The sequence below is a fragment of the Entelurus aequoreus genome, linkage group LG07 (genome assembly GCF_033978785.1).
Source record: "Entelurus aequoreus isolate RoL-2023_Sb linkage group LG07, RoL_Eaeq_v1.1, whole genome shotgun sequence".
Taxonomy (NCBI): Eukaryota; Metazoa; Chordata; class Actinopteri; order Syngnathiformes; family Syngnathidae; genus Entelurus; species Entelurus aequoreus.
In genome coordinates, this window is record NC_084737.1 from 23,296,435 (window position 1) to 23,310,617 (window position 14,183).

Below are 14,183 nucleotides of genomic sequence, written 5' to 3' on the forward strand. Positions count from 1 at the left end.
GATGCCAAAATGTTTGGCTTTTCTTGTAAAATGAAATCTAAAAATTGCGACTGTTATTGAGGAAAAATGACGACCGTATTGAGACCATGATTTTGGTCCTAACTTGTTCACCGGTCCTCACATGGAAAGTACTTTTCCTTGTTTGATGTCTCAAGAAGGGTAAAAATACAAGAACACACACACACACACACACACACACACACACACACACACACACACACACACACACACACACACACACACACACACACACACACACACACACACACACACACACACACACACACACACACACACACACACACATTCTTGTATTTTCTACCTTCTTGAGCCCGCCGAAAAACGCCTACCGCTAGTATTTTGATAAAAGTCGTCATTTTTCCTCAATAACAGTCGCAATTTTGGGATTTAATTTTCCAAGAAAAGCCAAACATTTTGGCAATTTTATGAAAAGTGTTGTAATTTTACTCCACAAAAGTCACAATTTTATAAGAAAACTTAAAAATGTAGGCAATATTCTATGAATATATATAAGAATAGGGAAGTCCTTCTTTAGCTGCCGTCTTGTTTTATCATATAATGCTGCCTTTGCACCCGTCAATGTTTACTTTTGTATGCACATTAAATCAACCAAAAATCATGACTTTGGAGCAATGTTCACGGACTCTAGTATTTGGCTCTCTATTACATGCAAGATGTCTATTAGACCCTTGCATCCTGACTTTGGAGCAATGTTCACAGACTCTAGTATTTGGCTCTCTATTAGATGCAAGATGCCAAAATGTTTGGCTTTTCTTGTAAAATGAAATCTAAAAATTGCGACTGTTATTGAGGAAAAATGACGACCGCATTGAGACCATGATTTCGGTCCTAACTTGTTCACCGGTCCTCACATGGAAGGTACTTTTCCTTGTTTGATGTCTCAAGAAGGGTAAAAATACAACAACACACACACACACACACACACACACACACACACACACACACACACACACACACACACACACACACACACACACACACACACACACACACACACACACACACACACACACACACACACACACACACACACACACACACACACATTCTTGTATTTTCTACCTTCTTGAGCCCGCCGAAAAACGCCTACCGCTAGTATTTTGATAAAAGTCGTCATTTTTCCTCAATAACAGTCGCAATTTTTGGATTTAATTTTCCAAGAAAAGCCAAACATTTTGGCAATTTTATGAAAAGTGTTGTAATTTTACTCCACAAAAGTCACAATTTTATAAGAAAACTTAAAAATGTTGGCAATATTCTAATAATAATCGGAATTTTACTTGGCAAAATTATGACAAAAGTCAGCTGTTCACCTGGCAGGTTTTTTCGGGGATGAATAGGGAAGTCCTTCTTTAGCTGCCGTCTTGTTTTATCATATAATGCTGCCTTTGCACCTGTCAATGTTTACTTTTGTATGCACATTAAATCAACCAAAAATCCTGACTTTGGAGCGATGTTCACGGACTCTAGTATTTGGCTCTCTATTAGATGCAAGATGTCTATTAGACCCTTGCATCCTGACTTTGGAGCAATGTTCACGGACTCTAGTATTTGGCTCTCTATTAGATGCAAGATGTCTATTAGACCCTTGCATCTAATAGAGAGCCAAATACTAGAGTCCGTGAACATTGCTCCAAAGTCAGGATTTTTGGTTGATTTAATGTGCATACAAAAGTAAACATTGGCGGGTGCAAAGGCAGCATTATATGATAAAACAAGACGGCAGCTAAAGAAGGACCTCCCTATCCATCCCCGAAAAAACCCGCCAGGTGAAAAACGGACTTTTGTCATAATTTTGCCAAGTAAAATTCTGATTATTATTAGAATATTGCCAACATTTTTAAGCTTTCTTATAAAATTGTGACTTTTGTGGAGTAACATTACGACACTTTTCATAAAATTGCCAAAATGTTTGGCTTTTCTTGTAAAATTCAATCTAAAAATTGCGACTGTTATTGAGGAAAAATGACGACCGTATTGAGACCATGATTTTGGTCCTAACTTGTTCACCGGTCCTCACATGGAAAGTACTTTTCCTTGTTTGATGTCTCAAGAAGGGTACAAATACAAGAACACACACACACACACACACACACACACACACACACACACACACACACACACACACACACACACACACACACACACACACACACACACACACACACACACACACACACACACACACACACACACACACACACCACATCACAAGGAAATGCAATTGATGCATTTTTTTCCCACTCTCTCTTGCAGTCATGATTTCATTGGCGAATTCACCTGCAGCTACAAAGAGCTGTGTCGGGGTCAAAACCAAATAAACGTCTATGAGGTGAGTGGACATTAAGTCAACAAACATGTAGTAATGGACTACTCTAAGCAAATGTATACCTAATTTGACCTCATATTCCACAGTGCTATGCTTGGACTTAGACTTAGACGTCCTTTTTATTGTCATTCAAATTTGAACTTTACAGCACAGATAAGAACGACATTTCGTTACATAAGCTCATGGTGGTGCAGGATAAAAAAGCAATAAGTTGCATATATAAATAAATAAATATATATAAATAATATATAAATATATATATATAAAATAAATAAATATATATAAATATATATAAATAAATAAATAGATTACTGTACATATAAATATCTTGCACTTTTTCACATGCATCCATGTTTATGGATGTATGTTATATTGTCTTTTTTATTCCAGCGAGTTAATCCATTTTGGGGGGAGTTGAGGGGATAATTCAATTATGTTGCGTTCAAGAGTCTTACGGCCTGAGGGAAGAAGCTGGTACAGAACCTGGAGGTTCTGCTTCGGAGGCTGCGGAACCTCTTTCTAGAGTCCAACAGTGAAAACAGTCCTTGGTGGGGGTGGGAGAAGTCTTTGCAGATTTTCTGGGCCCTGGTCAGGCAGTGGCTTTTTGCGATCTCCTGCATAGGAGGATGCTAATGTACAAACATTAAATACACCTTCACAATCTAATGAAACACAATATAAGTTGATTCACGCTGTTAGCGAGGTATTACCCTGTTATTATTTTAGTTGGTGTAAAATGTCAGGCCAGCGCTTTTGTCATTTTAAGTTTACTTTAATGGCTACTTTAAATCAATCTCTGTTTGTGGGCGCGGAATAAAGAAATTGGTTTGACTTTTTGACAAAATCATTTAGTACTTTACTGGGGTGAGGTCATATTATCCAATGTTAAGTGACAGAAAACCCACCAGGTCATGGCTATTTGAGCTAAGCTTTTTGAAATGAGCATCAGGCTTCTCTTCTGCCCTGCTCGGTATTAAGCACCGGGGAGGTTAAGTGGCCGGGCAGACTCAATGAGCAATGGGCTTTCTGTAGCGAGAAGACAAATGTCCATGCAACAAGATGATGCTTCATATTAGAGCCTATTTAGGTGCTGCTGAGAGTGATAGGAGAGTTGGCTTTGGCGATATTTATATCAACAAAAATGCATTTCCTTGAAGCATAAAAAAAATAAAAAATCAACGTTGAAGTCTCTACATCAGTTACAATTAGAGTTTTAGTATCATCCTCAGGGATACCACAACAAGTCTGCAGGGATCACTTGGTGCATGAATGAGTGGCATGTAGATTTGCCGACACCACAAAACAAGTTGTATCCATCGCCCTTCATCTGGATTTTAGTTCGAAATATCAATTACAGCATTTTCTTGATGTCATTTTTACCCGTGCACTGCCCTACTGTAACTGACATATTTGAATAGATCACTGCCAAGACAGAGATTGTAAGACACAGTTCACTACCACTCTACTATTTGCACTTTTCCATTGTCAGAGGAGGTACAATGAGGTACTATTTCCTGTACCTTGTCAGCTGGGGTTCCAAACATGCTGCGGCGACATTGTATGGGATACATAAACCATTTTTTTATGTAACATTTCAGAATACACGGTTAGAAATAAGATAAACATGCATGCCAATGCTAATTTACTATGTTGCTAAGCATTAGGCCCTGTCTACACTAAGCCAGATAACCCCTTAAACCAGGGGTGTCCAAACTTTTTCCACTGAGCGCCGCACACGGAAAAACTAAAGCACGCCGGGGCCATTTTGATATTTTTCATTTTCAAACCATAACAAAATACATGGATTTTTTTTTTTTTTTTTTTTACCTTTAGGGCTCCTGGGGATCATAAAGGGTCTAAGTCATTAAAATGTTAAAAACAAGTCAAATTATTATTATTATTTTTTTAAATTTAACATTTACATTACAGTAAAACTCTACAGTATATCAACTTCAGGTTGATGTAAAGTTAAAAAAAAAAATGTTTTATGCCTTTTCTGTCAAAGACAACTTTGTTTTTTATAATAAAACTGAAATATGCACTGCCCAAAACATTCAGAAAACAATATTTGATGTGAAGTAATTAGAGCCTTAAAAAGATCAACAATGCAGGACACTATTGATTTGAATTCATTATTATTTTTGAGTAATCACAAAATATATGTGGGATCCAAAAGGTGCCTCACTCAGTGATACATTTGTATTAGTTTTTTTTTACTTTCAACACTTAAGTTACGAGATTAACTTCAGATATATCTGTCGATTTTAAGTTTGAACTATTATTTTGTTTGTTTTATGCCCTTTTGTAAAATAAAACATTGATATTTTTGCATGGCAACCACACAATATATGCAATAGTTTACACATAAAACATTTTAAAGTGAAATATTTCAAATAATTGGAGCCTCGTATATAATAATTCATTATAAAATAGATTTAAAAAACATTTTTTTTTTTGAGCAATGGCAAAACAAGAAAAAGAAAGGTGGACAAAAGAAAAGAAAAAACAGACTGCATGGCAGCTTTGTTTCAACATTGCAACTTTTTCTAGCTAGATTTCACCTCATTCCACTTTTTGTAATGTTTTTTTATTTGTATTTTTACAATAGCATTTCCAGAATGTGTGGCGGGCCGGTAAACAATTAGCTGCGGGCTGCAAATGGCCCCCGGACCGCAATTTGGACACCCCTGCCTTAAACGAATAACTATTTAGCCTAAACCCCATATCAGCCACACTTAACCCACTGTTTAAGGTTCCACTCCTTGGATATTTTTTTTACACGGGTAAGTGCGCCGTCTATTTCTTGAATCTCTCTTCTTGCACTCATTGATCGTTTATAAACGGAGTTCAGAGAGGAAGTGATGTCAGAAAGAAGCTTCATAACAACCGGTTTCCACTCGGAGGTAACCACTAGAAAGATGGAGGCGAACCATCCAGACATGCCCGTGTTACTCCTTCTTCTACATGTACAGGCGCTTGTGGAAATCACACATGAATACCTTAAGAGAAGGAAACGCGCGATTGCAGCTATTTCGGATACAACACATCTCAGACGGCAACATAGCAATGTTGAGCGACGGTTTTCGGATAAGGCCTGGAAGAACGGCAGCCTGGTGGGGTATGTTTGTCAACGAGAGTGTTGTGCCGAAGGAATGGCAAGAGAACTTTCAAATGTCCAATTCTACTTACCGGAAAACGTTGTCCATTTGTCAAAGGAGAGATAACGAGAATGCAGGCTCCGTGGATGTGATAAAAAGGTAGTGTGTTTTCTGTATTACCTGGCTGACAAGGGAAGACTACGGAAAACAGCGAATGCATTTGGACTGGCAAAGCTGACTGTATCAGTTATTGTCCGCCATGTACGTCGAATGATTACTCACCGTCTAGTTTTGTACTCCATAACTACTGTGAAGCCATGGAGTGGTTACGGCTGTCGAGTACGACCGCCAATTTCAGCCTCCAAGCACAGGCAGGATTGCAAGAATGGGCAATAAAGGTGAAGGCAAAAGAGTGAGGAGTGTCCTGACCAGATATCTTGATCCCTAGTTTGATTGTTGGAAAATGTTCTTTATCACATTGTTTACTTTCACACGTCAATTAAAGACTTGATTCATGCATGATGGCTGAGGTGTGATTCACTACAATAGGGCTAGTCTAACAGCTGCTGATGGTGAGGTAAGCATGGTTTACTGTTAAAAAGAAATGTGGCAATAGTCTACATTGAAATACTTCACATACCAGACTGCCGGGTAAGGATACACTTCCAGGTCAGAGGTGACTGTGACGTAATATATGCGCGTCTGCCATTTTCCGCGCATGCATACTAGGTCGGGTTGCGCCGGTGGACGGAGGGGTTCTTAAACGATGGTATTGTGTGTGTGTGGACAGGGATAAGGTTAAGTGGGTTATATCCTGTATAACCTTAGCCGGCTTAGTGCAGAGGCAGCCTTAGATGGATGCTATAGCAAAGGTACTCAAATGGTCTCACACGGGAACCCGCACTTTCCTGTGGCCATACATCACAGTCCACTTTGCTAAAAGTCCAAACTACCACATTTGAGTTTTAAACATGTGCAACGTTCATTACTGTTGATTATGGAAATGAAAACAAATATGGCAAATTAATGTGTATGAATACAAAATAAATACATTGAATACCAAAATAGCGCCAGTTAATTATCCCACAAAATTAGGTTATCATTTTTAAGGGCTCATTTAAATGAATTGAAATTCAATTGTTCAATGTTTACAGTAGCCCCCAAAAGCCACAATGTTACTGTAATTTACCATGCTTCTGAATTTGAAAAAAATATTGTACATACGGAATTTTGTACAAAAAAACCAAACAGTATAATTTAGTACAAACAACAACAGCAGTTTTATGAATATAATAATAATGTACAACATAGACCTTGGAGAGTGGACTTCTACGGTATCCCCTTTCAGCTGCTTCTCCTTCCAACACACCATCAGCAGCTTCTCCATGTTTTCATGGATAAATGTCCACCTGTTATAAATTATTTTTAATGCCTTTGGCTGGTGTTAGACTCATTCTGCTTCAGTATGGTGCAGAACTCTTGTAAAGTGCTATATGATCATACACCTCGGTCATGTTCTTGATGATTTATTTCTTTAGTTCAATGACTATCATCCACTTCCCATTGTTAGAAAAACAATGGTCGATCTCTTGCTATAAGCTAATACTAGCGAGTAAGACCAGATGTTTTGGTCGGATCTTACAGGGTTAACTTCGACATTCGCTATACCAACTATCTAAAGCAGGGGTCCCCAAACTTTTTGACTCTGGGCCGCAATGGGTTAAAAAAAATTTGGCCGGGGGCCGGGCTGTATATATTTATTTATATATATATATATATATATATATATATATATATATATATATATGTATATATATATATATATATATATATATATATATATATATATATATATATATATATATATACATATATATATATATATATATATATATATATATATATATATATATATATATATATATATATATATATATATATATATATATATATATATATAAGGAGTTAATCTGTTTTGTCATTTAACATCAATTAACATTAATGTTCATCAACATTTAACTTTGTCACGTTATCGATGGGAAAATTAATTTTTAGACAAAATGATTTGCCTGAGCGGCTAGGAGACACCGAGAGTAACAAGCGGTATACAATGGATTAGAAAGGAAAGATAAAAATAAATAAATTAATAAAAATAAAACACTTTTTTTTTTTTTACTTGGGACTTTCCGTGGGCCGGATTTTGGATGCTGGGGGGTCAAAATCCCTTCACGTGACTACAGGGTGCTATGTTTGCTACCAACTTTAAAAACTGAGTTGGCCATACTCTCTCTATACACATCTCTGCTCAAGGCAGCCCCTCCCTATATGGAGATCACATGCAGTGCGTAGTGCCCTACAATCTGTGGGATTCCAGTTTTGCGTGAAGAAGTGCATGTAAAATGTCAATGAATGAATGACAAGGCGCTTCATACGGAATTTTCCTAACCACATCCTGCTCCGCCATTGACATAATGGCATATGATATAATGGAAAATCGCCCCACACAGTGTTAGTGCTTGTCTTAAAATGCGGTACTACTAGGTTTGAATCCCGGTTGAGGTTCAGTAAGGAAGGTTTTTAAATTTGTGTTTTAATTATGCTAATATTTCTTATTTTGTACTAACAAAAAAGTATTATTGAATAATGTAGTTCACATAAATGTGTTTTTATACAAAATATGCATAACATTAAAATCAAGTTTAATTAAAGACTTATAAAAATAGTTTTACATAAATAAAAAGTGTCATTTTTTTGCAATTCTACTTAGGGCCCTAATGTAGCCTGGGGCGGCCCTGCGCATGCTGACATCCTAGTGCATCTCCTTAAAGCCTACTGAAATGAATTTTTTTTATTTAAACGGGGATAGCAGATCCATTCTATGTGTCGTACTTGATCATTTTGCGATATTGCCATATTTTTGCTGAAAGGATTTAGTATAGAACAACGACGATAAAGTTCGCAACTTTTGGTCTCTGATTAAAAAAAGCCTTGCCCCTACCGGAAGTAGCGTGACGTAGTCAGTTGTTCGCTTCCTCATATTTTCCTATTGTTTTCAACGCAGCTAGAGCGATTCAGACCGAGAAAGCGACGATTACCCCATTAATTTGAGCGAGGATGAAAGATTCGTGGATGAGGAACGCTAGAGTGACGGACTAGAATGCAGTGCAAAACATATCTTTTTTCGCTCTGACCGTAACTTAGGTACAAGCTGGCTCATTGGATTCCACACTCTCTCCCTTTTCTATTATGGATCACGGATTTGTATTTTAAACCACCTCGGATACTATATCCTCTTGAAAATGAGAGTCGAGAACGCGAAATGGACATTCACAGTGACTTTTATCTCCACGACAATACATCGGCGAAGCTCTTTAGCTACTGAGCTAACGTGATAGCATCTGGCTCAAATGCAGATAGAAACAAAATAAATAAATCCCTGACTGGAAGGATAGACAAAAGATCAACAATACTATTAAACCATGTACATGTAAATACACGCTTAATAATTCTCAGCCTGGCAAAGCTTAACAATGCTGTTGCTAACGACGCTGAAGCTAACTTAGCAACTTAGCAACCAGACCTCACAGAGCTATGATAAAACATTAGCGCTCCACCCACGCCAGCCAGCCCTCATTTGCTCATCAACACCCGTGCTCACCTGCGTTCCAGCGATCGACGGCGCGATGAAGGACTTCACCCGATCACAGATGCGGTTGGCGGCTAGCGTTGGCTAGCGCGTCTGCTATCCAAGTAAGTCCTCCTTGTTGTGTTGCTGCAGCCAGCCACTAATACACCGATCCCACCTACAACTTTCTTCTTTGCAGTCTCCATTGTTCATTAAACAAATAGCAAAAGATTCACCAACACAGATGTCCAGAATACTGTGGAATTTTGAGATGAAAACAGAGCTATTTTGTATTGGATTCAATGGGCTACCGATACTCCTGTTTCACTGGCTACGTCACGGGCATACGTCATCATCCAAAGGTGTTTTCAACCGGAAGTTTAGCGGGAAATTCAAAATTGCACTTTATAAGTTAACCCGGCCGTATTGGCATGTGTTGCAATGTTAAGATTTCATCATTGATATATAAACTATCAGACTGCGTGGTCGGTAGTAGTGGGTTTCAGTAGGCCTTTAAGATGATTATCTGCCGAAATATTTTTTTCTTTTTACTTTTTAACTGGGTGTTCATTTTTTGGTATTTTCAAATGCAAGATTAAAATGTTACCCTAATTTGAATCACTAATAACCAATATTTATTGTAATATGCTTGTCTTGCTTATGACAATGATGATGTACTTGTTGAGCATACAGTAGCTCTATTATACACTATATTGCCAAAAGTATTTGGCCACCTGCCTTGACTCACATATTAACTTGAAGTGCCATCCCATTCCTAACCCATAGGGTTCAATATGATGTCGATCCACCTTTTGCAGCTATTACAGCTTCAACTCTTCTGGGAAGGCTGTCCACAAGGTTGCGGAGTGTGTTTATAGGAATTTCCGACCATTCTTTCAAAAGCGCATTGGTGAGGTCACACACTGATGTTGGTCGAGAACGCCTGGCTCTCAGTCTCTGTTCTGATTTATACCAAAGGTGTTCTATCGGGTTCAGGTCAGGACTCTGTGCAGGCCAGTCAAGTTCATCCACACCAGACTCTGTCATCCATGTCATTATGGACTTTGCTTTGTGCACTGGTGCACAGTCATGTTGGAAGAGGAAGGGCCCATTCCATGAAGCTCTCTGTGTACTGTACGTGGGCTAATTGGAAGGTCACATGAAGTTTGGAGCTCTGTAGCAACTGACTGTGCAGAAAGTCGGCGACCTCTTTGCACTATGCGCTTCAGCATCCGCAGAAAGTCGGTGACCTCTTTGCACTATGCGCTTCAACATCCGCTGACCCCTCTCTGTCAGTTTACATGGCCTACCACTTCGTGGCTGAGTTGCTGTTGTTCCCAAACTCTTCCATTTTATTATAATAAAACCGACAGTTGACTTTAGAATATTTAGGAGCGAGGAAATTTCATGACTGGATTTGTTGCACAGGTGGCATCCTATGTCAGTTCCACGCTGGAAATCACTGAGCTCCTGAGAGTGACCCATTCTTTCACAAATGTTTGTAGAAACAGTCTCCATGCCTAAGTGCTTGATTTTATAACATGTGGCCGGGCAAAGTGATTAAGACACCTTATTCTGATCATTTAGATGGGTGGCCAAATACTTTTGGCACTATAGTGTATGTATCTGTAAATGTGTCACAATACAATTCACAGGCAAAGCACTCTCACTGCCTTGAATAATTTGCATCTTGCTGTGAGGCATGATCAATGCTATCTCATCCTCATAAAGCTATTGGATTAGGTGTATCCTCCATTACCCCTTCAGTCATGGAATTGGACGGCAAACATGTTTTTTATTACTCGCCCAGGGCGGCATGAAAGAGTGATGTGATAAGTTCACATGACAGCACCAAGTTCCTGGGGGTGCAGATAACTGACAATATAACCTGGTCCCTACACACCGGAGCTCTTGTAAAAAGAGCTCAGCAGCGCATGCACTTTTTGCGTGGGATGAAAAGAGCACAGCTCCCTCCCCCCGTTCTCACCACATTCTACAGAGGCACTATAGAGAGCCTGCTGACCAACAGCATCTCTGTCTGGACTGGAGCCTGCAATGCCTCAGACTGGAAGTCTCTCCAGAGAGTGGTGAGGACGGCGGAAAAGATCATCAGGAGTCCTCTTCCTCCTATCCAGGAGATCGCAAAAAGCCGCTGCCTGACCAGGGCTCAGAAAATCTGCAAAGACTCCTCCCACCCCCACTAAGGACTGTTTTCACTGCTGGACTCTAGAAAGAGTTTCCGCAGCCTCCGAAGCAGAACCTCCAGGTTCTGTAACAGCTTCTTCCCTCAGGCCGTAAGACTCTTGAAGGCATCATAAATATCCCCTCAACTCCCCCCAAAATGGATTAACTCACTGGAAAAAAAAGACAAAATAACATACATACATACATAAACGTGGATGCATGTGAAAAAGTGCAATATATTTATATTTACAGTAACCTATTTATTTATTTATATATGCACCTTATTGCTTTTTTATCCTGCACTACCATGAGTTTATGTAACAAAATTCCGTTCTTTTCTGTACTGTAAAGTTCAAATTTGAATGACAATAAAAAGGAAGTCTAAGACTAAGTCTATCATTAACCTTCTTCTCCATTCTGTGTTCACAATAGGTGGTGAACGCCAAGAAGAAGTTAAAGAAAAAAAGATACATCAACTCTGGAACGGTGAGTCTGAGTTTTGAGATAAGAGTAACTCTCACAGGAAGTCTCCACTAAATGGATTACACACAGCAGCTGAGTTAAGCTAAATGTTTTATTCCCTCCGCCAGTGTCAGAAATTACAGTGCAGGCAGTGAAATGAAACATTTGGCTGAATGTTGTGGCTAAACGTTGTAATATTCTATAATGAGCCTCACGTCTGGGGCCAAGTGTGTGGTGATGAATGCTTGTAATATATACATCCATCAGTGGATGAGCGAGCACATTTTGGATTGTAATGACGACATTAAACATTCTGTTCATGCGTCACACTCATTCTGCATGGGTGAGGCGTTTTCGGGGTGGTTTGCAAAGAGGTCAGCTGTTAATGTGTTAATGCAGATTGGTAGCGCTCCCTCGCTTTAATGACCAAACATAAAACAATCTGTTTTGTTCTCCCGTCAGGTGTCCTTGATGTCATTCAACGTGGAGTCAGAGCACACGTTCCTGGACTACATCAAAGGAGGGTGAGTGCTGTGTAACTGTTACAGCTATACATAGTTCTACTCTCTTAATGCATGTATCAGTGTGGTAATAGGTTTGCAAGTGTGCAAAACTAAAAGTTGTAGTAAATAAGGCCTATATTGTTACATACATACTGTACATGCATTTAGAAGCGACTTTGTTTCAAATATTTTAGGTCAGCCAAAACAACAAAAAAATGTGAGAGTATATATAATACACTGTATGTGTATATATACATACAGTATATATATATATATATATATATATATATATATATATATCCATCCATCCATTTTCTACCGCTTGTCCCGTTCGGGGTTGCGGGGTTGCTGGAACCTATCTCAGCTGCTTCGGGCGGAAGGTGGTGTACACTCTGGACAAGTCCCCACCTCATCGCAGGGCCAACACAGATAGACAGACAACATTGACACTCACATTCACACACAAAGGCCAATTTGGTGTTGCCAATCAACCTATCCCCAGGTGCATGTCTTTGGAGGTGGGAGGAAGCCGGAGTATATATATATAAATACTACTGCATCAAAAAGTGACATCAGTGTGTAAAGAATATCACCACATGGGCTCAGGAACACTTCAGAAAACCACTGTCAGTAACTACAGCTCGTCGCTACATCTGTAAGTGTAAGTTAAAACTTTACTATGAATAGCGAAAGCCATTTATCAACAACACCCAGAAACGCCGCCGGCTTTGCTGGGCCCGAGCTCATCTAAGATGGACTGATGCAAAGTGGAAAAGTGTTCTGTGGTCTGACGAGTCCACATTTCAAATTGTTTTTGGAAACTGTGGACGTCGTGTCCTCCGGAACAAAGAGGAAAAAAAACCATCTGGATTGTTATAGGTGCAAAGTTCAAAAGCCAGCATCTGTGATGGTATGGGGGTGTTTTAGTGCCCAAGGCATGGGTAACTTAATTATGCTGAAATGTACATAAAGGTTTTGGAGCATCATATGTTGCCATCATTGCAACGTTATCATGGACGCTCCTGCTTATTTAAGCAAGACAATGCCAAGCCACGTGTTACCACAGCGTGGCTTCCTGGTAAAAGAGTGCGGGTACTAGACTGGCCTGCCTGTAGTCCATATCTGTCTCCCATTGAAAATATGTGGCGCAATATGAAGCCTAAAATACCACAATGGAGACCCCGGACTGTTGAACAATTTAAGCTGTACATCAAGCAAAAATGGGAACGAATTCCACCTGAAAAGCTTCAAAAATTAGTCTCCTCAGTTCCCAAACGTTTACTGAGTGTTGTTAAAAGGAAAGGCCATGTAACACAGTGGTAAAAATGCCCCTATGCCAACTTTTTTGCAATGTGTTGCTGCCATTAAATTCTAAGTCAATGATTATTTGCAAAAAAAAATAAAAAAAATTCTCAGTTCGAACATTAAATATCTTGTCTTTGCAGTCTATTCAATTGAATCTAAGTTGAAAAGGATTTGCAAATCATTTTATTCTGTTTTTATTTACGAATTACACATCGTGCCAACTCCACTGGTTTTGGGTTTTGTAGATTTCTCGACGGAATGTAGGGTACCATACAATCAGCAAGATAGGATTTATTCAAACATGTTAAAACTTTCTCTGGGAAAAGCGAGTACATGAGTCAGTGCCTTTAGAGTTATGATGTGCTATGACTAAAGTGTAATTGACGTAGAGTTGAACATCGTTTATCTTCATCTTTAATAGAGTGATTTCAAAAGCATTACATTGTGACCCATCACTCATCTCCTCCACTTTACTGTGTCGCAGCAAAACTTTTACTGCATTTCATCATGTGGAATCGTCTCAGATGTGCTCTCCTTGCAGACAAACTTAGTCCACAGCTCAACTGTGTCAATGAAAATGATAAAATACGGACAAAATCGTAATTAAGGCCGGACAACCAGTTACACTTGAACAG

The 14,183-nt window shown here is 39.0% G+C and overlaps 1 protein-coding gene across 3 annotated transcripts in view; it reads left to right on the forward strand.

Moving 5' to 3' along the window:
- The window catches only part of cpne5a (copine Va), a 232,922-nt gene that overhangs the window by 138,955 nt on the left and 79,784 nt on the right, over nucleotides 1-14,183 (forward strand). For all 3 annotated transcript variants that reach the window (XM_062052928.1, XM_062052929.1, XM_062052930.1), the window contains 3 exons: nucleotides 2,299-2,374; nucleotides 11,711-11,764; nucleotides 12,203-12,264. In XM_062052928.1, the coding sequence (XP_061908912.1) occupies nucleotides 2,299-2,374; nucleotides 11,711-11,764; nucleotides 12,203-12,264 (192 nt within the window). The remainder of the gene's footprint in view (nucleotides 1-2,298; nucleotides 2,375-11,710; nucleotides 11,765-12,202; nucleotides 12,265-14,183) is intronic.